The 24,633-nt window shown below is 52.2% G+C and overlaps 1 protein-coding gene across 5 annotated transcripts in view; it reads left to right on the top strand.

Annotated features, from left to right (window-relative positions):
- JAKMIP1 (janus kinase and microtubule interacting protein 1) overlaps positions 1-24,633 on the top strand; it is a 154,591-nt gene that overhangs the window by 66,305 nt on the left and 63,653 nt on the right. For 4 of the 5 annotated variants that reach the window (XM_043448352.1, XM_043448349.1, XM_043448347.1 and 1 more), the window contains 2 exons: positions 14,450-14,714; positions 22,632-23,126. In XM_043448352.1, coding sequence (XP_043304287.1) covers positions 14,586-14,714; positions 22,632-23,126 — 624 coding nt within the window. In that variant the 5' untranslated portion in view covers positions 14,450-14,585. The remainder of the gene's footprint in view (positions 1-14,449; positions 14,715-22,631; positions 23,127-24,633) is intronic. The other variant, XM_043448351.1, reaches the window with a different exon arrangement.

Consider the following 24,633-nt stretch of genomic DNA (forward strand, 5'->3'; position numbering starts at 1 on the left):
AAAGGTCAGTTCTAGGTCACCCATGCGGTGGGGCAGGCCCACTGGGGCTCTCCTCAGCAGTGATTCAGGGATCCAGCCCTCCCCGTCTGCTCAGGCCCCCATCTCTACACGTGACTTCTGAGGTCTGTGCAGCAGGAAGAGAGAGAGGAGGACACACACGGGCTCTTATGTGCTTTTGCACAGAAGGGAGAGAGGTCATTGCTGCTCACACATCATTGACCAGGCAGTCACGTGACCCTCACATGTTGCAGGGGAATCTGGGAAATGGAGGGCAGTGCATGGGGATTTGCTGAGCATGCAGGGACCCCACTTCCAGAGGTGCCAGGGCCTCAGAGAATGTGGTTCCAGCCCCAGAGCTTTAAGCTCTGCAAGAAACTCGATAAAACTAACCCCCTCCCCCACCCATATTGAGTATTTATATCATGGTTGCAAAAGAGACCCATGGACAGAACAAGAGTTCAGAAGGTAAGGGGAATCTGATCACAAAATACAAGGATTAATTTGTTTGTAGACTTTCAATACATTTTTTAAGGAGTTGGGGTAACATTGGCCCCATCTCTCTCTTGCTCTCCCTCTCTCCCTCTCAAAACATAAATAAGCTTTTTCATATGGAAACAAAATCTTTGTATTTATGAGTCTCCTAAGCCTTACATAAGATGACAGATGATTGCCTGGCATCACCAACTCAATGGACATGAGTTTGAGCAAGCTCCGGGAGTTGGTGATGGACAGGGAAGCCTGGTGTGCTGCAGTCCATGGGGTCACAAAGAGTCAGACATGACTGAATGACTGAACTGAACTGAAGCCTTACAGAGAAGTTGTGAGCAGGGTTCCAATCCCATTTATGGTGGGAGATGCTGGGGGTGAGATTTTCTCATAAAATATTCAGGAGCACGCGCTGAGATTCCTAAATAGGTAACTTCACGATTCTAGTTGACATGGGTTTTGTCTTTGTGATTTAATTTAGACCATCATTATGATTGCTGGTATTCTTTTGGGTCACATTATTTTATATGTGCTTCTTGAGTATTATTTTTATAATATGATATTAATCTTATTGAATGTATTACAAAGATCTTTCTTTAATTCAAAAGGAGTGAGTTGTACCTTTTTGGTTGTAGCTTGGAGATTGTGGCAACATTGAGAAATTAACAGCGGGTGTCAATTTGAGCTTTCATTTCCTTTTGTTGATGATGAATGCATAGAAGTTGACTGGCTTTTCGCATGCAAACCCTACAAGATCAGTGTTTCCTTGCAGATAGCCCATAGTTGGTTCTTGTATTTTGAGCTCTTCTAACAGTTTCTGTCTTTAATTGATGCATTTAGACCATTGATTTTTTTTTATTGAGGTATAATTGGCATGTAACATTATAATAGCTTTAGGTGGGCAACAAATGATATAGTATTTTTATATATTGTAAATTGATCACCACAATAAATCTAGTCTTCATCTGTCACCAGGCAAATTTACAAAAAATTAGTGTTTTTGTGATGAGAACTTTAAGATCCATTCTATTAGCAACTTTAAAGTATGCAGCACAGTATTATTAACTATGCTAGCCATAGTCACCTTGCTGTGTGTTATGCCCCTTAGACCACTGATGTTTGAAGTGACTATTGATATGGTTGAATTAATGTCTATCATATTTGTTATTGTTTTCTATTTTTGACCCTGTTTGTTTCTGTTTTTCCTTCCACTCTCTGCTTTCTGTGGTTTTAATTGAGCATTGTATATGTTTCGATTTTTTTCTTTCCTTTGTTAGTATGTCAGTTGTACCTCTTTAAAAAATTTATCTTTTAGTGGTCACCCTTGAGTTTGCAGTACACATATATAACTATCCCAAGTCTACTTTCAAATGGCACCATATTGCTTCATGTGTAGTATAAATACCTTATAATAAAGTATTCCTATTTAATTCTTATCCTTGCTCTGCTGTATATATGTTATTTCCCGCCCCCCTCTGGATTCTTTCAAGATTTTTCTTTATCTTTGATTTTCTGCAGCTTCACTATGATATACCTGGGTGTAGGTTTTGGGTCATTTATTCTATTTGGCGTTCTCTGAACTTCCCAGATCTGTGATTGTAATCAGTAATTTTCAGAAATTCTCAGACATTATTGCTTCAAATATTTCTTCTGCTCCTTCTTCTCTCTTCCCCCATTATACATACGTTATACCTTTTGCAATTATACCACAGTTATAGGGTATTCTGTTCTGTTTATTTCAGTGTTTTTAAAAATTTGCATTCAGTTTGGAAAGTTTGTGTTGATGTATCTTCAAACTCACCGATTCCTGAGCCATGACCTGTCTGCTAAGGAGCCCATCAAAGGCGTTCTTCATCTCTGTTACAGTGCTTTTGGTCTCCAGTATTTTGGGTGCTTCTTTAGAGTTTCTGTCTCTGCCGACATGAGCCATCTAGTCTTGCATTTTGTCTACTTTTTCCATTAGTGTCCTTAGCATATTGATCAGAATTATTTTAAAGTCTCAGTCTGATAATTCTAACATCACTGCCATATATTCGACTGGTTCTGATGCTCATTCTGTCTTTTCAAACTTTTTTTTTTTTTTGCCTTTTACTATGCCTTGTCATTTTCTTGTTGTTGTTATTGTTGTTGAAAGCTGGACAGGAAGTATTTGGTAAAAGGAACCTGAACTGGTTCCCTCAAAGGTCTCTGTTCCTGGGTTACTGTTCTGGTAAGTTGTTTTTCTTTGTGTTTGCCTATCTACAGCCATTTGCCCTATGATCTCAGTTCTCTGATGGATACAAGAAAAGTGACTGATTTTCCATCTGTTCAGCTTTTTTATTATATGAATGAGAGTGATGACTCCCAAGTTGCTTACACACCAGACCAGAAACTGGAAGTTTGATTCCATTGTTTCTGTGTTCTTCCTTCCTTCCTTCTCTTCCCCCCTCATACTTTTTTTCCATCTTTCCTCCCTTCCTTCCTCCTATCGAGGGCCCCCTCCACCCTTTTCCTTTGGCAAAGTGGCCACAGGGTGAATAACTGCAGTGTGACCTTACTGTTCAGTTTCTCTGGTACTTTGGGGAGGTGGTACCCACGAGTTTAGACGTGCCCGCTGTGGGTCCCTGAGCCTGAGTCTTGCTGTTCCAGAGTCTCCCAAGTTCAGAAAGGCCTCCCTTCCCTGAACTTGGCTGCACTTTACTTCTTTGGGACATATCGAGATGGACATGTTAGAACCAGGTGACCGAGGCTGTCCAAAGATTCCTAGGCCCTCCTATCCTTGTCGAAGTTGGTGTCCTTTGTTGTGAAGGCCACAGCCATTCCCATGACCCTGACTTCTAAGGTGAACATGCTGATTCTGTGACGGGGGTGACAGTAGCAGGTGATGCTGCCATCAAAAGGGAGGGCTGTCCTCACCTCCTGTTCCTTTTCTAGGGATTGAAGAACGGTGGTCCTTGGAGAAATTTCACTCTGATAGTCTTTCGACCGTTTTAAGGTACAAAAGACAGGTCTCCTCCTATTCTGCATATGGAGATATGGAAAGCATCAAAGGGTCTGAGAGGAGAGAGCTTTGGGCTGGAGAGGCTGTCAGCATCCCAAGGGCAGGGAGGGGAGGGCAGATACTCAGTATTGTGGTCCCATGCCCAGCACAATGCCTGCCTGTAGGAGGCAAGCTGTGAGCTCGTGCTGAGCAAATTAGGGAGTGATGTGTTCAACCTGCCAAGCCACTCTCAACACCCAACATGGTTACCCAAGGGCAAGACCAAGGCCCTTGATGCTGTGAGCTTGTCATTTTGCTGGGAACCATATTGGACTATGGGAGGTGGGTGTGGATTCAGCTGGCCAGTGAGCCAAACCCACTATCCCGGGCACTCGCATCTCTGTCCACACAGAAGTCTGTTCTTACATAGTGATGCTTGGCTTCATGGTTGGGGGATTATTTTTACCACGGACTCAGGAATCCTGCATCCCTTGAAGGGTATGTCCTGCCTGAACTTCGTAGCTGTGAAGCCATGCCTAGGCTGGATGTGAAAGGACTGTGTGTAATGCTTTCACAGTTCAGCAGATGTCCAGGAGGGGTCCTGGTGTCACCAAGCACCTCTCTGGGAAGGCACGTTGCTTAGTATTGGAGAGTCAAGCAAATAAGATGGTTTCACAGGAGTTGAGAATCCAGCCAGGCAAGCAGACAAGGAGACGTGGCCATTGGGCCCGATAGCAGCAGCCTTGTAAGGCATCCCCCACTATGTGCAGACTTTCCTCTGAGGCAGTGGGACCACAGCAGGTTGACATGGTGGTGTTATAATTAATGTTGTTGTTTTGATTATTTTCTGGGTAAAGGGGCAAAGTTCAGTTCAGTTCAGTCGCTCAGTCGTGTCTGACTCTTTGTAACCCCATGGACTGCAGCACATCAGGCTTCCCTGTCCATCCCCAACTCCTAGAGCCTGCTCAAACTCAGGTCCATTGAGTTGGTGATGCCATCCAACCATCTCACCCTCTGTCTTCTCCTTCTCTTCCTGCCTTCAGTCTTTCAGGGTCTTTTCCAAGGAGTCAGTTCTTTGCATCAGGGGGCCAAAGTATTGGAAACAGTTGTAAAGTAGGCTGATTTTGTTTCGGGAGGCTTCCTCTGTGGCCCTGGGTGGGTAACTGGAGTAGGGGGACTGGAGAGGCTGTTTTGAAGCCCACCAGGCTACAGGCGGCACAATGGTGAAGAATCTGCCTGCCAATGCCAGGAGATTATAAGAGACTCAGGTTTGATTCCTGGGTTGGGAAGATCTCCTGAAGAAGGAAATGGCAACCCACTCCAGGACTCTTGCCTGGAAAATTCCATGGACCGAGGAGCCTGGTGGGCTACAATCCATGGGGTGACAGAGTCAGACACGACCAAGCAACTGAACACGCAGGCTTCAGGCGGCCGGTGCAGGGAACAGCAAGAACACTGGAAGGAATCTGGCAAATGGCACCATGTGTCTGGGTACTGCCCGTGAAGGGAGGGCAGCAAAGTCAGTGATGGGAGGAGGGGCCTATGGCCTGGGTGTCCCCCTGAGCTGGGCTTTGTCCATAGGGAACATCCATTCTTTTCTCTCCACTTGAAGAAGCCCGTTTGCCAGCTAGGTTCCCTGCCATGGGGACAGACTCCAGGCCCCAGGCTTCCCTTCACCCCCTCCTCCACCTTCATTCCTTTGAGCTCCATCCACCCCACCAACCATGGTGCCCAGCTCGGGGACACGGAGCGTTATGTCCACATATTCAGAAAAACACATTGACAGGAAACTGGCACTGGCTGGCCCCAGCCCCGCAGAGAGGTGCCACTCACTGAGCACCTACTGTCTAGGACCTTCTCAACAGTGAGAAGAATGGCTCCACTTCACAGATGGGGCAACTGAGGCTGGGAGAACTCAGGTCAGGGACTGCAGACCAGAGGGGCTGCTGACCTGGGATTGGCGTCCACGTCTGTCTGCCTCTATTCTAACTGTGACGACTGCTGGCAACTTACTTAATTGTCTTTGGGTCTTTGGGCCTCAGTTTTTCCATCCACAAGTTCAGTTCAGTTCAGTCTCTCAGTCGTGTCCAACTCTTTGCAACCCCATGGACTGCAGCATGCCAGGCCTCCCTGTCCATCACCAACTCCTGGAGTTTACTCAAACTCATGTCCATTGAGTTGGTGATGGCATCCAACCATCTCATCCTCTGTCGTCCCCTTCTCCTCCAGCCCTCAATCTTTTCCAGCATCAGGGTCTTTTCCAGTGAGTCAACTCTTCGCATCAGGTGGCCAAATTATTGGAGTTTCAGTCCTTCCAATGAGCATCAGTCCTTCCAATGAACATTCAGGACTGATTTCCTTTAGGATGGACTGGTTGGATCTCCTTGCAGTCCAAGGGACTCTCAAGAGAGATCCACAAGATGGGGTAATCATAGCACCTGCAGTATAATCATTGGTAGACTTCGATGGGTTTGTCCTGTGAAAGGCTGACCACAGCGCCCAATGAGGGGCGCAGGTTAGCAGGATCGCCTTTCCCACCAGTAAGCACTCGCGCTTCTTATGCCTCATCACCTGGAGGAGAGGAAGATGTGAGATGTGTGATGGGCATCTTCAGTCTCTAAAGAGCCTTCTGTGTGGCCAGGAAAGTGGGCTCATTTGGGGCAGCTTCAGGATGCTGGAGGCGCTCACAGAAGAGGGTGGCTCTTTTAGTTTGTGTGTGTGTGTGGCTTGAAATAGGAAGTGCTTTCTCAAGTAAGGTTGCCCTGGGGAGCAGACGACCCCATGGGGGCCTTCCTGTCCCCGGAAGTACTTTGGAGAGAAGCTGGAAGGCCTGTGTGAGGGCTCTTATGACAGGCCCCAGGTTCCCCACCCACTGGCTTCATCTTTGTTTACCTTATTTGTTCATAAAGACGCTAATCCTCTTTATGAGGGCTCCATTCTCCTGATCTTATTATTTCCCAAAGGTCCCCTTCCTAATACCATCACATCAGACATTAGGATTTCAACCTATGAATATTGGAGACACACAAGCATACAGTCATTATCTTGTGTGTGTGTACTCAGTCCTCTGTGGTGTATGTGTGTGATGTGTACATTGCACGTGTGTTTCAGGACAATGTGTGTATTGTGGTATATGTATGTTGTGTGTGTGTGTGTGTGTGTGTATATATGCAGTGTGTGTGTTTCTTTGCATGAATGTGTGGCTTGTATGTTGGGTGTGTGTTTCAGTATAATGTGTGCATTGTGAGGTGCGTGTATGTGTTTGCATGATGTCTGTAGAACATCAACAGAATCTACCCCAGCCTGTCACTAGAGGGATCCTCAGAGATTCCTTGGGCACAAAATGTATAACCTGGACTAGCAAAAGGTCAGCCTGCTGCAGGCCCCGCGGTGGGAAGGTCCACAGCTGGGAGACTTGGTAGCAAGGGTCGCAAGACCCAGTTCAGTGGGAGTGGGTGGCCCTGGGTGTAGGGAGAGTCTTGTGGCGGGGGTGGAATCTTGGCTCTGGTGGCCCCTGGAATGAGGGGGTACTAGGTGAAGGGTCAGCCAGCCCAGGAGGGGGCACCCAGCTGCTATGATGAATGACGTCACTGCCCAGCCGTGGGGGCCATGCAAGCTGAGGGCACCTCAGTGCACCCGTGGTGACCGCGTGGGTGGTACCCACCCCACAGCCTCTGAAGCGCCTGGCAAGCTCTGCTGACCACCTGGTGGGGCTGGTGGAGTGGTGAGTTCTCCTCTCCGCACTGGGCTGCCACTCCCAGTGACCCCAGGCAGGCTCGCACCTGTCTGGGCCTCAGCTTCCTCATCTGTAGAATGGGTCTGTTCTCCTGTGGTGACCCCAACCCCGCTGGCCTCCTAGTCCGGGTGGTGGCTGAGAGTCGTCCTGGTGAGACTTGGGCTGCAAGGACACTCCAACCTTGCCTGTGGGGCCAAAGAGGGAGGAGGCCTGGCCAGGGTTGAGGCCTGGGGAGGGGGGGCAATTAGGAGGTGGCTGGGGGTGGCTTTGTCAGGCAGGGGGAGATGTGTGCTGAAGACTGGAGGGGATGGCAGGCGTGGGCCACGGTGGCTTCTGCTGGCTCGGGCTGGGTCGTGGGGCTGCATGGAGGGTTGCCCTCTGTGCCTGAGGGCTCTGTCCCCCATAGGTGGTCAGCCCAGGGGGTGGTGGGGAGGATCACCCCACTGCCCCTGGGTGAGGGGGGCCGCATGCAGGCCAGGAGACAGGGGAAGCCACGGTCAGGCAGGAAGGGGTGAGGGCTGGCCAGAGCCATCGCAGGAGGGGACACCGCTGAGAACCGGTGAGAACAAGGCTTGGTGGTCAGACACTTGCGGGTCAGGAGCCCTGGGGGCCAAGGCGAAGACTGAGCGCCACCCAGAGGCTGTAGAACAGGGCCCAGGCGGCCAGGCGCTCCCGGATTGCTGGGGCCGGTGGCTGTCCCGTCATCACTTCTGAGACCCGCCAGCTCCGGGGTCCTGGGGTGTGTGACGGGACGCAGAGGCCCTGGAATCCTGGCTGCAGGCGGTCTGCCCTGGAGGTAGCTGTGATGCCGGTCCCCACACACTGGAGGCGTGGCCCGCTCCACTTTGTGGCTGGAAAGTCCTCGGAAATTACAGAGGTTGGTGGCAGGGCTGGGCTGAGTGACTGAGCCCTGCTCTCGTTCTGGGTCCCCCTTCCAGCCCTTCACACCTGAGCCCCGAAAACGTGTCAGGACAGCCCTGACTCGGTTGACTTTACTTATCACTTCTTACAACTGTTTTGAAACTTCCATTGACTATTTCACACCCGTGTTGTATAAGAAAAGAGCGTGGACGGGGAGCATGAGCACCTTATTAATTTGTTATAACTGGAGAATGAGATGTCCTCAGAATGTTAATATTTTAGGCCTTGCAGGCTTTTTAAGTGTTAACGGAATTATTATTTACTCTATTTTTTTCCGGGGGGTGGGAGGGTGTGGCCAAAAAACTTTGCTCTCTAGAAAAATCTCTGCTCTCTTCATTTTCCTATCTGTTTGCCTCTTGCAGAATACCACCTGCCAGTTGTGTTGTGTGTTCTGCTGTTGTTTTGTTCTTCTAATGTCCTTGCTCTTTAATTTTTTTTTATTGGAATGTAATTGCTTTACAGTGTTATGTTAGTTTCTGCTGCGCAGTGAAGTGAATTTGTCTCCCTTCTGCTCTGGGCTGGGCGGACGGACCCCTCAGCTTGCTAACCTTGTGTGTAAATCATGAGATGGCAGGCTATGAGGGAGTTCCGGAAGGACAGGAGAGTTGCCTGCGGGGTGGTGTGTGCTGGCTTATGACTGATGTGAAAGGCAGCCAGGAAAGCGGCAGGGCTCAGCGCTAAGAAGCTAAGTTATCTTAAGTCATTAAACAAAGTGCTGACTGTGTGCCCTGAGCTTTTTTTCCCCCTCCTTGCCAATGTATTGCTTTCCAGTGGCTGCCATAAAGAATTCCCACAAATGGAGTGACTTAAAACAACAGAAGTTTACTTTCTTACACTTTTGGGAGGTCAGAAGTCCAAGGTCAAGGTCACCCTAATCTTGGATGCTCTCATCTTGGGATCTTCAACTTGATTACATCTGCAGAGACCCTTTTTCTAAATCAGGGCATGTTCCTGGCTGCCAGGAATAGGATGTGAACATATCTTTTGGGGGCCACCGTTCAGCCCACTCTAGTCCTCATCAGCCACAAGCTGACCCACATTGCTTGGGACCTGCTGCCCAACCAAGCACCCTCAGAGTCACGCTTAAACTCCTTCCAGGGCCAGCGTCACCGGCGCACAGCGAGGTCATAGAGGCCATCCGGGGGCCCACCCCTGGTTAATGCTCGGTGTCAACGTCATGAAAGTCTGAATAGCTTTTGAACCCGGACCCTTGCATTTCCATTTCGCACTGGGCTGCACATTCTAAAGCTGGTCTTGACCCGGTCTGTGATCTGCAGGTCCCAGGAGGTCTGACACATTTGCACCCCTTGTCTCCCTCCACTGATGACTTTAGTGATACTTATTATAGGTTCCAATACCCTGTTTCCTCTTTCTTTTTAGCACCAGTCACAGTCCAGGGTTATTTATGTGTTCAGTTCCCTGTCTCCTTGGCTAGAAACTTCTGTGATGGCCGGGACCCTGTCTGCTCTGCCGTCGCCCCCCAGGGCTAGCGTGATTTCTGGAATGTACCTTCTCGGGTCCGCTGTCCTTCCCAGCATGGCGCCGTGCAGTCACATCTCCTGGCTGAGACTCGGGCTCCTCTGTGAGGACTGGGCTGTGCTGGGCTCTGCAGGCCGCCATGAGCTCTAAACGAAAAGCCCTGGCACAGATCGGGCACCAGGCTCATCTCAGGTGGAAGCATGACCTACAGCTGCTCCTGGTGGGGGGACGAGGCCTTTGCAGAAGTCACTGGCTGCGGGCTGATCACAGTGACGTTGTGTGGCACTCTAAGCCTTGGGCCGGACTGGCCTTGGGTGTGTCCCTGACACAAGGCCGAGTTTGACTGGGCCCAGAACCCTGGGTACCTTCCCCTCTTGCGTCCCGTTCATCTCAACATTAATTGAGGCCCTGGCCTGGCAGATGTTGAAGGTGGGTGTTGAAAGCTGTGGGCTTGGCCTTATTGGAGTTTATTCCTCCTGGAAACGGTGAGCTCAGACTTTGGGCTGAGCACAGAGTGAAGCAGACAAAGCTAGCAGTCCAGTCCTGTCCCTGAGTGGTTGATCATTAGGTGGGGCTGACAAATGAGCAGACACACAGGCCAGCCTTCAGTCTGTAGTTGTGGGGGCTCAGAGGAGGCACCTGACCACCGTGCAGGGCATCTGGGGAGGCTTCCTGGAGGAGGCATAATGGGAGTTGACCGTGAAAGGGGGTGGGGAATTGGCTTTCTCTGTCAGAGAGCTGCATTCACCATGGCCTGCTGGGGAGTGTGTCGGGCCTGGAGTGTGAGGTAGGCAAGGGAAAGGTGGTGGGGTGGGGCATTGGCGTGACTCAGATCCTGAAAGGCTTGCACCCCTTCAGGGGTCAGGGTTCTCTTCAGAGGCAGCCTGAGCCTTAGATTGCTTCTAAGCAGGAGAGTCTCTGTGACTTACCCTTTTGAGGCCTCAGTTTTCTCATCTGTAAAGTGGGGGATGTGTGCTGAGCTTCTAATGAGATGATGCACTTTTCCAAGGGGTTGGGAAAGAAACTGGGTCATCCCCAGGCACGGCCTCCTGTCTCTGCCCTTTGGCTCTTCTGCTGTTGGGGTCAGGAAAGCCTGACCAAGGGGGCCTTGGGTCCAGCCGGTCCAGGGTCTGATAAAAAGGTGGTATCTGGGACTGGCCCCAGAGACCTCCATAGCCACTGTTCTGATGACCCCCAGACACTGCTGGGTTTCCATTCCCGTTCCCACTGCTGTCCATGGCCGGGTTGCCGTCCCAGGGCCTCATGGAGTGGTGGTCCAGTCTGGCTACCTGTGTCCAGCCTGCTGCACTGCCTCCGACAGATGCTTTACCTCCCTGGGCCCAGAGCCTCATCTGAAACCTCCCTTTTCCCAAGCACCTTCAGTGATCATGGGAGGGGAAAGGGGCCCTCCCATTTGTCAGGCCGCTGGCAGGCTGTGACAGTGTGATACCAGGTACACTCTGCCTTGATACCATGGTTTCTAGCGGTGCCCAGTCCCAGTACAGATCACCTTGGCCTTCATGGAGACAACTGGAGGCTGGCATTGCCCCTCCTAATAGATTCAGCTTTGTTTTGTTTAGTGAGTGTCTTCACTGGGCCAGGCACCTTGCCAGCACTTCAAATTCTGGTCCTTATGAAGTCAGTGCTGTGGGTCCCGTTAAACAGATGTGAAAACCGAGTCTTAGAGAAGTTCAGTGATCCAGTCCCAGGTCTTTGTCATTCTAAAGGATGGCCCTTTGTCCTTTTCTGGGGTGACAAGGGCATCCTGCAGAATGGTCAGCTGTGTCCTGGGGGTGAGGCCTTTGACCTTTCCTCTCGAGGAAGCATCTTTCCCTTCAGGGAAGCCGTGAGAGTCAGGTGGAGCTGGAGCTGCGTCCCATTCCACCTGGAGGGCAGCTGGCCGCAACAGCTTCTTTCTCCTGTCCTTCCCAGCTAGAGCCAGCTAGTTTCCTGAAACTTGCTCGCTCACCTTCCTTTGGGGCTTCCCTCATAGCGCAGTTGGTAAAGAATCCGCCTGCAATGCAGGAGACCCCGGTTCAATTCTCGGGTCGGGAAGACCCGCTGGAGAAGGGATAGGCTACCCACTCCAGTCTTCTTGGGCTTCCCTGTGGCTCAGCTGGTAAAGAATCCGCCTGCAATGCAGGAGGCCTGGGTTTGATCCCTGGGTTGGGAAGATCCCCTGGAGGAGGAAACAGCTTACCCACTCCAGTATTCCGACCTGGAGAATCCCATGGACTGTATAGTCCATGGAGTTGCAAAGAGCTGGACACGACTGAGCGACTTTCACTTCACTTCACTTCCTTTAAGAAAAACGGCATCATTTTTTTTCTGTAAAATAGTAATGGAAAATTCAATTTACTCAGAAGAGTATAAGGAGAAAAAGGAACTGCTGTCGCATCATCACTTGGCTGTCCCTGCCGACACCTGGGAGGTGCGCCTACTCGTCCTCATCTCTGTGTCCCCAGAACTCAGGGCCCGGCGCCGAGCAGCTGCTCAACACATAGTTATGACCAAACAAAAAAGATGAACAAACGCAGTTCAGAAAATTGCAATCACAGATCATATTTGTCCTTTGACGCGGCCTTTTTCACTCTTGACGATGCTGGCCTTCCTCCCTGTGGGATTTGCTCTCGCTGCCTGGATGTAATTTACCTGCCACGTCTGTTGTGGCTGAGCGTTTCATCGCTGGGAAGAACATCCGCGTGTTCGTCCAGAGACCGAATCTCTGCTTAGCTAAAGTGCCTTCTTAGAGGGGCGTTGTGGGGCGACAGGATGGAACAGAGGGGCAGCCTCCCCTTTCCCGGGTGTCTGGAAGATGCTTCCTGCTCCTTGGGCTGTGGCGGAGACACAGGCAGAGGCCCAGGCCGATTTCTGAGAAGCGCTGTGGTTGCAGGAGCAGGCAGGTCAGAGGAGAGAGGAATGAATTACGGTTTGTGCTCTCCTAAGTCTAGTCGGAGCAAATGGAGTTCATCCTCCTCTGAAGACAGAATGTACCTTTCTGGAATCGATCCGGGGTTGGGGGGGTGGGGAGGTTGATTACTCCAAGTAAACCTCCATGGCACGCTGAGAGACAGCCTCCATTACTGCCTTCCCAGATTCCTAGTTGGATGGACATCCCGGGTCCCCAGGGCTAGCAGGTCACGCTGGACTGGAGTTCATGGTCATTGCACATCCCTAGCTCACCAGACCCACTGGCATTGACGAGACCCTCCCCGCCCCCCCACTCCCTGCCCCACACCTCCCCCTGGCGCCCTCCCAACTCCCACCCCACCAAGCAGCCCCTGCCCAGGCCACGGACCCCATGCTGCTGAATCCGATGGCCAGTCTTCCTCTGTACCTCTCGGGAGCTGCCCGTCGAGTCCTTCCTTCTTCTAGAAACACTTTTTTTCTCTTAGCTTCCCTGGTTCTCTGTTTTTCTCCTTCCATCTACAGACTTCTTATTTACCATTTTCCTTGCTGATTTTGTGTCTCCTCCCTGACCTCCCAGGTTGGTCTGCCACCACTCTGGAATGCTCTCTTGTTTTCCTCTCTCCGTTTTCTCCCAAGACTTCCCCGGTGGCTCAGACGGTAAAGCATCTGCCTACAATGTGGGAGACCTGGGTTTGATCCCTGGGTCGGGAAGATCCCCTGGAGAAGGAAGTGGCAGTCCACTCCAGTACTCTTGCCTGGAAAATCCCATGGATGGAGAAGCCTGGTAGGCTGCAGTCCATGGGGGTCACAAAGAGTCAGACATGACTGAGCAACTAAACTTTCTTTTCCACTTACTAGCTGTGTGGCCTGAGGTAGCTCACTTAGCTTCTCTGTGACTCACTTGCCTCATCTCTATGATGGGTCTGATAACTACCTACCTCTCCAGGTCCTGCAAGGATGATATGCTCCCCTTCTCTCATCACAGGATTCGGCACGTAATAGGTGCCTTGTAACTGTCCTCTGTGGTCACTCATTCATTCTCTGATTCACTCAGCAAGTGTTGATGGGGTGCCTCCTGCATGCTGGGCTCTGTTCTAAGCGCGGAGAACACCGAGAGAATGAAACAGATGTAGGCCCTGCTTACTTGAAACTCATATCCTGGGGTAGGGGAAATAGACAGGAAGTAAGTGAATGTCCATTTGTCACATGGAAAGCAGTAACAGGGCAGAGCGAGGGGCAGGGGGCCCAGAGTCAGGCTCACAGCGCAGAGCAGCCTGGGGTTGGCTGGGCACAGCGCTGGGAGCTGGGAGCCTGTACTGCCTCGCCCCAGGCTGGCTTGGGCACCTCCGCTGGGCCCAGAGCTGGCGGTTCTCGTCAACCAGTGCTGGGCTAGTCCTGGGAGTGTGGAGGGAACCACTAACCATAAAGGTTAGACTCCATAAAGGAGTCTAAAAGCCCAGTTTTCAGCGTGCAGTCCTTCACCTGCTCCGGCTTTGTGCTCTCGGCGCACAGTGTGATACCAGGTGGGCTGTACCTTGATACCATGGGACCCCCGAGGCTCCTGCCTTAGGAGCAGGCATCTGGTGACTGAGGCTCAGTGACATTTGCAGACCAAGGCTTACAGTTGCGTAGGTGGCATAGTTTCATCTGGACGAGGCCAGGCCTGGACCAGACAGAGCTACTCAGTGAGGAGTGGTCACAGGGAACCTCACCTGGGAGCATGGGAGACATGCAAATCGGATCCCAGGACCATAATAAGCTTCCAGGTGATTCTGCTGCAGCCCTAGCTGGAGAAGTGCTCAGTCAGTTTTGGATGGTAGGGCATCCTTGGGTTAGCAGCGCAAGCTCAGGGAGGGAGGCCTCTGTGAATGCTGGCTGCACTCCTTTCAGAGTGCCCCAGGTAAGAGGGACACTACCCGCCCCGCGCCTCTGCTGACCTGGTCTCCTCCTTCTCCCAGGACCCCAAGTGATGGTGGTTTACACAGAGGAGGAGCTGAGCCCTGCGAGACTGGTTAGCACGGCGGAGCTGGGAGCGGTGCCTGCTGGCTGGCGGGAGTGAACGTGAGATCTCAGCGTCTCAACTCGAGAGGAAGCATGTCTAAGAAAGGCCGGAGCAAGGGCGAGAAGCCCGAGATGGAGATGGACCCGGTGCAGATGGCCAACGAGGAGCTGCGGGCCAAGCTGACCAGCATTCAGATTGAGTTCCAGCAGGAAAAGAGCAAGGTGGGAGGCGCGCGGGTCTCCCGGCTCAGGTGAGGGGTGGGCTGTGAATTCCTGGTGGACAGACTGCCTCGGGAGGGTGTGTCCCCGGGCTGGGGTGGGATTGGACATTCCACCTCTCTGAGCCTCAACTTGCCCCTCAATAAGATGGGTATAACATCGGTACAGAGGCCACGAGGGTGTGAATCCTGTCCCACCCCCTACCTTTGGCTCTGATCTCAGGCCAGTTACTCACTCTCCATACCATATCTCCCCTTGCCTGCAAGATGGGATCATAATAAGACCACCTGATGGGCTGGTGGTCAGGACTGAGGGTGTAAATACAGATACATGAAGGGCTCGGTACGGAGCCGGGCTCTGTGATGGGAGCCTCTGCTCTGGTAAGGCAGGTATGAGCTTTGGAGCCAGTCAGTACAATGCCCAGGTGGGTGCCAGTCAAAGGGCAGGCATGATGGGCAGCCAGTGACAGTGGGAGGAGCCCAGGCTTTCTAATCTTGCAGACCTGGCTTTAGACCTCACCTAGGCTCCTGACTGACTTCACAATCTTAGACAAGTGATCTAAAGTCTCCGAACCTCCATTTTCTCATCTGTAATATGGTATCATAATGACCGCCCGATTTAAGGTTGTCTTGGGCTTCCATAGTAGCTGTCGGTAAAGAATCCGCCTGCAATGCAAGAGACCCAGGTTTGATCCTTGGGTTGGGAAGATTCCCTGGAGGAGGGCATGGCAACCCACTCCAGTATTCTTGCCTGGAGAATCCGATGGACAGAGGAGCCTGGCGGACCACAGTCCATGGGGTTGCAAGAGTCAGATACAACTTAGCGATTAAACCACCACCAAAGATCTATAAGGAAAGCTGAGTGCCGAAGAATTGATGCTTTTGAACTGTGGTATTGGAGAAGACTCTTGAGAGTCCCTTGGACTGCAAGGAGATCCAACCAGTCTATCCTAAAGGAAATCAGTCCTGACTATTCATTGGAAGGACTGATGCTGAAGCTGAAACTCCAATACTTTGGTCACCTGATGGGAAGAACTGACTCATTGAAAAAGACCCTTATGCTGGGAAAGATGGAAGGCGGGAGGAGAAGGGGACGCCAAAGGATGAGATGGTTTGATGGCATCACCGACTCGATGGACATTAGTTTGAGCAAGCTCTGGGAGTTGGTGATGGACCGGGAAGCCTGGCGTGCTGCAGTCCATGGGGTCGCAAAGAGTCGGACACAACTGAGTGACTGAACTGAACTGAAAGATCTCAGGTGATGGAAATGAAGAAAGCCCCCCTTGCACAGCCATGGTCCTTTATGTTGGTGTGGTTCTGACCCAGGTGGTTTGAGGGCAAAAGCAGGCAAGGAGGGAGGTGCTCTGCCAGCCCAGAGAGGAGCCGCCATTCGTGTGAGAAGAGAAAGAGGATGGGATTTGGGCTTGTTCCTGGGGACCCATCTAAGGACCTTGTCTGGCTGGGGACACGAAGGCTGTACCCTCAGCCCCACAGGTCCCCTCCCACCCTGCCCATAGACCTGAGGGCAGGGAGGGCCTTAGTGACCGGGAATAGCTGCAAGTGTCTGGTTGAGAGCTGGGACTCTGGCAGTAGCTACAGTGCTGAGCAGGGTCCAGCTTCTGGGTGGGGAGGGGGCTGAGGCTTGGTCCTTGGCTCTGAGCACAGCTCAAGACGGCTGCATGGAGAACAGGGGCAGAGTCCCCGAGCTGGGGCGATGAAGACTGGGCTTCTGGAGCTTGGGGACACGTGTGCCCCCTCCCGTGCCCAGACTCTCACGGGTTCCAGAGGCTGTGCATCCAGTCTTTCAGCATAGCTGCTGGTGGTGCAGCCTGTCCACACCCTGCCCAGCCCAGGAAGGATTCTCCCGCCAGGATCCCCCAGGGTTATCCTCTGCCCAGCTGGGCCTGAGCCGCTGACTAGGAAGGAGCAACAGCAGCTGTGTCTGTGGGACCAGTGTCATTTGACCACGTCTCCATCCCACCTCCACCACCTAACGTGCCTTGAGGTCTTGGGGCAAGCCAGGTAGCTGCCTAATGCCTCAGTTTCCCCATCTGTTAAATGGGGACATCTGATGTGTCTGCCTCCCTCAGTTGTCTAAGGAATGAATGAGAGTCATATCCAGGGCCCAGGGAACCGCCTGTCATGTGTAGTTACTCAGGGGTTGGCAGACATTTCTTACGTGTCTGCTACACAGGCTGCGCCAGGTACTGTGGAGGACCTCCTGACCCTCGCAGTGATCTGTGAGGTTAGATGAGGCTCTCCCCACTTTGTTGTCCTTTAGTTGCTAAGTCGTGTCTGATTGTTTGCAACCCATGGACTGTAGTCTGTCAGGCTTCTCTAGCCATGGGATTTCCCAGGCAAGAATACTGGAGTGGGTTGCCATTCCCTTCTCCAAGGGATCTTTCTGATTCAGGGATCAAACCCACATCTGAATTGTTAGGCAGGTTCTTTACTGCTGGGCCACCTGGGAAGCCGCCTTCTCCCCCACTTGATAGGTGAGCAGGCTGAGGGTCAGGGAGAAGAGGTGGCCGGGCTGCCGTAAACAAAATGCCACAGACCCGGAAGCTTCGACCACAGAGATTTATTTCCTCATAGTCCTGGAGGTTGGGAGTTTGAGATCAGGATTCAGGCAGAGTTGGTTTCCTCCTGGGGCCTCTTTCCTCGGCTTATTCCTGTGTCCTCAGATGGTCTTCTCCGTGTGGGTCTGTGTTCTAATCTCTTCTTATAAGGGCACCAGTTGTATCGGACCAGGACCCCACCCTCATGACCTCATTTAACTTAGTGACCTCTTTTAAGACAGTCTTCAAATACAGTCACATTCTGAGGTTCTGGGAGGGCTGGTAGTTAGAACAACCACACAGGAACTTGGTGGACATGATTCAGCCCATCACAGCAGGACAGTCCAGTCGTAGGTGTTGACAAGGGGTTGGAAGCCTGGCCTACGAGAACCCCAGCCTGTGCCTCCCTGTCCCCAGCACCTCCTGCCATCACATGCCCTGGCTGCCGTGTTCTCAATCCAGCCACCTCGTGGACCTTCCAAGGGTGTGTGGAGAGGGTTTCTGTTCTTGGAGAATTCAGCAATGTGTTTACTGGCTGGTATGACAACCTGTGAAAGTTGCTCAGTCGTGTCCGACTCTTTGCGACCGCATGGACTATACAGTCCATAGAATTCTCCAGGCCAGAATACTGGAGTGGGTAGCCTTTCCCTTCTCCAGGGGATCTTCCCAACCCAGGGATCGAACCGGGGTCTCCTGCATTGCAGGTAGATTCTTTACCAACTAAGCTATCACGACAAACATACATATAAACCTTACAACTGCATTTAACTGTTACATTTATATGATCTTGTGATACCTAGTTTTGATGTTAAAACATTTACAGTGTTGTTACTTCAGCAGAGGAGCCCATAGGATCAAGGGTTGTTGGGAACACACCTGTTGGTTCTTTGAGCCCCCCTGGGCCTGTGTCCCAGGCCTGAGCTGGGCATTTGGAGGTGACTCAGAAATGACCCCATTCTCAAACAGGCCGGGTGCTCAGATGCTCAGGGAGCTAGGCGGATGACAGTACTTGGCTTGTGGCACCAGAGATCTTAGGAAACCATGCAGTGGTCAGAGGGGCCCGAGAAAGCTTTGCAGAGGTGGTCTGGAGCTAGCTCTGAAGGATTTTGCTAGCTGGTGAGAAAGGGAGCAGGATTCACACCATCCCAAGTATCCAGCATCACCTGGGGGCTTCCTCAGTGTCACCTGGGATACCAGGTCACTGGGGGCAGAGTCCCTGACTTGTTGAGGCCCACATTCTGGGGTGGGTGGGGGCAGAGAGGGCAGTGGTCAATACATGGGCTCAAGACAGGCCATGGAGCTTCCAGCTGCTGCCCACCACTCAACAGCTGGTGATTCCTGCAGTGAGCAGCCTATCTTGGTCTGGATCTACCCTGTGTGAGGGACTAATCCAGCTACAGAAGCGAGTCAGGCCCCATCCTGCCCTGCAGGGGCTGGCCTAGTGGGTATGCTGGGAGGGTTGGAACTGGGATGTGTTCTGTGCGTTGATGGAGGGAATCACACCCCAGGGACCCAGAGGAGGCCCTGACCCAGTCAAGGAAGGCTTCCAGACCCTCCTGGAGAATGGAAGGAAGGCACCAGGCAGAGGGACCAGAGAACCTAGGAGCCAGGACCCCCAGGGGAATGGATGCTGTCATTGATTATTTACAAACTGCCAGGCCCGTCATCCTTTCATTCTTTCTTTTGCTCAGTCCACAGCTGGTTATTGAGCATCTACCGTGTGCCATGCCCTGTCCCAGAAACCGCGCTGTCCTGGAGACCCTCTCCCAAAGCTGGTGTCTGAAGTGGGGGAGGTGGGGAGCAAAGGCCGGGAGATGAACATGTGATATTTGTTCCATAGTGAAAAGTGCCAAGAAAGTAAGACTGGAGAAGCAGGTGGCGTGGGATTGGAGTACGGTGGCTCTTTTGGGAGGTGGTTGGCAACACAGGGGTGCTGCAGGTGGGGGAGGGCAGGCTGCAGAGACCTGGCCACGAGCCCTCCAGGCAGAGGGAACAGCTCGGGAAAAGGCCTGCAGGTGGGAAGGTGCCTGCGTGTTCGAGGTGCAGCGGGCAGAGAGGTGGCCTGAGCTGGGTGGTCAGGGAGGAGACCAGAGAGCCATAAACCAGGGTCAGTCCTATGGGCCGGGGAGGACGCTGGCTTGTGTGTTGCATGCGACAGAGCTCTCGAGCGTTTCTGTTTGTGTTCTTTTGTATTTTTTGTATGTGTCCATTCAATCATTTATATCACTAGGAACTCTCATTTTATACTTTGGGTTGTCATCCAATACTATTAGGTTGGCCAAACAAAAAAAGTTTGTTTGATTAATGAATACGTTGTTCAACCAAGTTCTTGGTGAAAATGAAAAATGTCTTTTTTTTTCACTTAAAACTGAGTGGACTTTTTAGCCAACCCAATACCTTATTTTGCTCAAACCTTTCCAGCTTTGGCCACTGGATCTCTTCTAGCTGGCTCCTGTGTCCCTTTGACACCCCTGCCACTGTGGCCTTTCTTTGTTAATTTATTCTCGGGCTCACCCCTACTTTCTGGTCCTGTAAGGTGCTCCTGGTTCATCTTGGATGTTCCCTTCACCATCCCTAGAGCCACTCACTAAGGCTCTCTGGTCGCTTTTATTGGAAAATGGCTTGAGAAACCAAGATCTGGGCACTGGGGGTGCTTACCACTGCTGGCATGCCGTTACTTCTGGGCTTAGCTAGAAGAGCAAGGAAGTGTATGCATATATACTAACTGTGTATTATACATATCTAAGATATTTCTAAATGTAACATCTAAATGAATGTTAAGTTAATGTTGAGTTCTTACTGATGTCCCCAGCCTAATCCACTACCACTTGGATCCTCTGGCCTCCTCCCCTTGCTTATGGTGTCCTCTCTCCAGCAGAGAGAGCCTGACCCTACCACCCACTTAGTTACTCAACACTCTGCACACACAGGGGTTTCAGAACAATTGGCCTGCACCCTGTGGATTCAGAGGATAGTGGAAGGAAAGTATCTAACACATGAGTTCAGAGGCCTGTGCTGGCCACCAGGGGGCGACTCGGGGCGAGTGCACAGGGGCAGAGGCAGGGTGATTGGTGAGGGGGTGACAGCCCTGGTCTCTTAAGAGGGCTGCAGCTGCCAGCTTGAGCCAGGGTGGTCGCAGGGATGGGTTGAGGAGTGGGGGAGACAGCCAAGCAGAGGCTGACTTCACTGTCCTGATTCGGGGCCGGTGGGCAGCGTTCTTCCTGCCAGTCCCTCCCTCTTCGATGCGTGCCCTTTCTCGGTCATTTTGCCCTTGTTGCATATAGAGCCCAGATGCCGAGACAAGGCTGGTAAGGTCCCCTCTCTCCTGCTGCCCCTCTGGACTTTGTGGGGCAGCTTAGAGGTGTCTGGCGAGTACAGTGACACCCTGACTTCTGTCAACCTGCTCAGTTGGATGGGGTAAGGAGGGGGTGCTCTGTGCACACGGGGGGCTGCCCCCACCTCACCGTGCTACACTTGGGCCGTGATGCCCACAGAGACTGACAAATCTGAAATCTGCATAGTAGGCAGGCTGGAAGTTTCAGGGAGCATGGATCTCGCAGTAATGAGGCAGAATTCCTTTTTCATCAGGGCATCTCAGTCTTTTCTGATAAGACCTTCAGCTGATTTAAGGCCTTAAGTGAGGTCCACTCACATTATAGAGGCTCACCTGCTTTACTCCAGGGCTGCTAATTTAAATATTAATCATTAAAAAATACCTTCACAGCAGTATCTAGACTCGTGTCTGGTTGAATGACCTGGTACCACGGCCCTGCCCAGTGAACACATAACCATTAACCATCTCGAGGTTAGGTAATTTGCCAAGGGAAATGCGTTCATCGGCACAGATTCAGAATCCAACAAGATCCCATCCTTTTGACTTCAGATCACTGTCAGTGTTAACCCAGGAAGTCAGGACAGAGTTGCTCCCTCAGAAGGAGCATGCTGGAAGCACTTAGTTCCTCCCTGGGAAATCATGTTCAGTATTTAAAGTTCTGGCATCCTGGCCCTCGGTCCCTTAGGAAGAGGCCCATTCTAGCTCTCAGGCAAGATGGGCCTTCTGACTGTGTCCTTGTTTTTTTTCCGTGATTGTGTTTGATGTAAGGAGACTCGTGTCTTTGCCTGGTAGGTTTTATTTGCTCTTTTCCCTGCTGTTTTAAGTAAGGATTTGTCCACCCCAGGTAACATTGTAAAACTCCTCACCTAAAATTAACTTCAGCATGTTGGTGTGCTATAAACAGTGTGGTCCAGGGGAAATGATGCCACTTCCCATGGAAACAGCCTGTCCATGAGGGACGCATTTGTTTCGGTTCTTTGGAGATTGGTGTCATTTAGAAAACAAATGGATTCCTGTATAATGTGTGTAATTGTGTGATATTTGGAATGGAAAGATCGAATAAAGCCTTTTGGAGTATTTGAAGAAAACACTCCCTTGGCACATCTTACAAATAACGTTGTTTGCTGAATAGACAAATACATTCTGGTGGGACTGGCAGCCTGGCATCTGCAGAACACTTTCTCTGGGGCCAGAGACCTGGGAGTAAAGCCTGGCTCTACCCCTTGGCAGCTCCTCACCCCAGGCAGGTCACTGGGACATCTCTGAACCTTAGTTGCATGCATGCTCAGTCATATCCAACTCTTTGTCACCCTATGGACTATAGCCCGCCTGGCTCCTCTCTCCATGGGATTTCCGAGGCAAGAATACTGGAGTTGCCATTTCCTCCTACAGGGGATTTTCCTGATCCAGGGATCGAACCCACATCTCCTGCATCTCCTGCATTGGCAGGCAGATTCTTTACCACTGAGCCACCTGGGAAGTCCGAACCTTGGCTGCTTCCTGGCAAAACAATTGTCCCCATCCTAGGGCAGTGAGGGGTTCATGCCTCTGTGGCGCTGGAGCCCCCCAGTCCCGGCTGGGGAGTGAGGGCACCTCTGTTTCCCACCACCACCCCTTTCTACCTCCAACTCCTCTGTCTCCTCTGACTCCAGAGCTTAGGGCAGGAGCACTGGAAATGTATTTCCGGTCTACACTTTGATGAGACAGATGATTACTGCAGGGCATATTTTGTGACTGATAAATTGTCCTTCCTCGGAAAAACTCCAAGTCGGAGGGGACGTCAGGGCCTGACCCTCCTCTCCAACACCTTCAGATGGCTTTCCACGACTGGGGAAATCTTAGTAAAACAGCAGGGAAGAGTGTGGACAGGGCTGATGGAGGTGGACGCAGGGGGAACTGGGGGGTAGGGGCCCAGGAGGGTCTCAGGGGCCTGTCACACAAACAGGGACTTGGGGAGGTGGCAGCGAGCCTGGCCGGCGCCCCCCGCCCTGGCCCTGACCCTGACCGAGTCTCCCCGCTCTGGCCGCAGGTGGGCAAGCTGCGCGAGCGGCTGCAGGAGGCCAAGCTGGAGCGCGAGCAGGAGCAGCGACGGCACACGGCCTACATCTCGGAGCTCAGGGCCAAGCTGCACGAGGAGAAGACCAAGGAGCTGCAGGCGCTGCGCGAGGTGCTCATCCGCCAGCACGAGCAGGAGGCGGCGCGCACGGCCAAGATCAAGGAGGGCGAGCTGCAGCGGCTGCAGGCCACGCTGAACGTGCTGCGCGACGGCGCGGCCGACAAGGTCAAGACGGCGCTGCTGGCCGAGGCGCGCGACGAGGCGCGCAGGGCCTTCGACGGCGAGCGCCTGCGGCTGCAGCAGGAGATCCTGGAGCTCAAGGCGGCGCGCAAGCAGGCGGAGGAGGCGCTCAGCAACTGCATGCAGGCCGACAAGACCAAGGCGGCCGACCTGCGCGCCGCCTACCAGGCGCACCAGGACGAGGTGCACCGCATCAAGCGCGAGTGCGAGCGCGACATCCGCCGGCTGGTACGTGCGCGGCCCCGCCCCGCCTCGTGCGCGCGCCGGTCCTGCTGCACACGCACCCCCGCGCTTCCCGCGCATGCGCGCCCTGTCCTTGTACACAGGCACCCCGTCCTCCCTGCCCACAGACAACCGCTCCTTCCGCGCACACGCGCCTCATCCATCCCTGACGCATGCGCGTGACCTCTCTGCAAGCACGTGCCCCATCCTCCCCTCTTGGAGTAGTAAATGGGGACCACTGAGCTCCCGGCCTGGCTCTTGGCCCTAGGGTTCCAGCAAAGTCCCTCCCATCCTGGGTGCAGAATGGAGGCTTTGGCAGGGCTCTCCTGTTGGTGGGAGACACCGTAAGAAATTGAAGGACTGGAGGCGGAAAGGACCAGGTGTCCTTTTGAAGTCCTGTCCAGTTGTCCATCCCTAGACTGGTCACCAGCCAGTGACAGAGCATCAGTTCACATCTTAACAATCCACTACCAAGGAAGGCAGAAGAGATGCACTGATTTTAAATTTCTAATGTATAGAAAATCTAAGCACATACCAGGACTGAGGTCTCAGAGGTGTTCCGCAGCCCCTTCCCCCTCCGTGCATGGAGGTGGTGTTGTCACCTAATAGGAAGAGAAGGCTTTGGAGAAGGTCTCTTCTGGGTGTGAATCTAGACTCCTTCACTTGTCAGCTGTGTGACCCCGATCAAGTTGCATACGGTCATTAAATCTCTGGTGCCTCATCTGCAGAAGGAGAAATGATCCCATATCTGTTCCAGCATGCTGAGAATTAAGTTAAGCCTCTAACAACAGCCTATAGTTTCTGTAATAGGAGACATATAAAATATGTTCCTCTGTCATAGGAAATGTATAAAAAAAGGGAAAGTGTTAGTCACTCAGTCGCTATAGCCATGGACTATAGCCCATCAGGCTCCTCTGTCCATGGGATTTTCCAGGCAAGAATACTGGAGTAGATTGCCATGCCTTCCTCCAGGGGATCTTCCTGACCCAGGAATCGAACCCAGGGCTCCCACATTGCAGGCAGATTCTTTACTGGCTGAGCCACCAGAGAAGCCCCAGCAAATGTTTATTTAAGGGAAATAGAATGAGGAGAAGACAAGTATTTGCCCAAGAGATGGACTGAGCTTAATTTAAAATGTACCGAGGACTTGGTATCTGTGTGTGGGTCAGTCACTCAGTTGTGTCCAGTTCTCTGCGACCCCATGGACTGTAGCCCCCCAGGCTTCTCTGTTCATGGGATTCTCCAGACAAGAATCCTGGAGTGGGTTGCCATTCCCTTCTCCTGGGGATCTTCCCGACCCAGGGATTGAACCTGGTTCTCCCACATTGCAGGCACATTCTTTACCATCTGAGGCACCAGGGAAGCCCAAGGACTTGGTATCTGTCTCCATTCCAGCGCCAAGTAGAAATATCCCCAGTTCTGATTGTCTCAGTGTGTGGGGGCCACTTAGGAGAACAGAGTGAAAAGAATTAGTGTCCATTTCCCCAGTTATTCCCCCATTTGATAAATGTCC

Source organism: Cervus canadensis, chromosome 26 (assembly GCF_019320065.1).
Source record: "Cervus canadensis isolate Bull #8, Minnesota chromosome 26, ASM1932006v1, whole genome shotgun sequence".
NCBI lineage: Eukaryota > Metazoa > Chordata > Mammalia > Artiodactyla > Cervidae > Cervus > Cervus canadensis.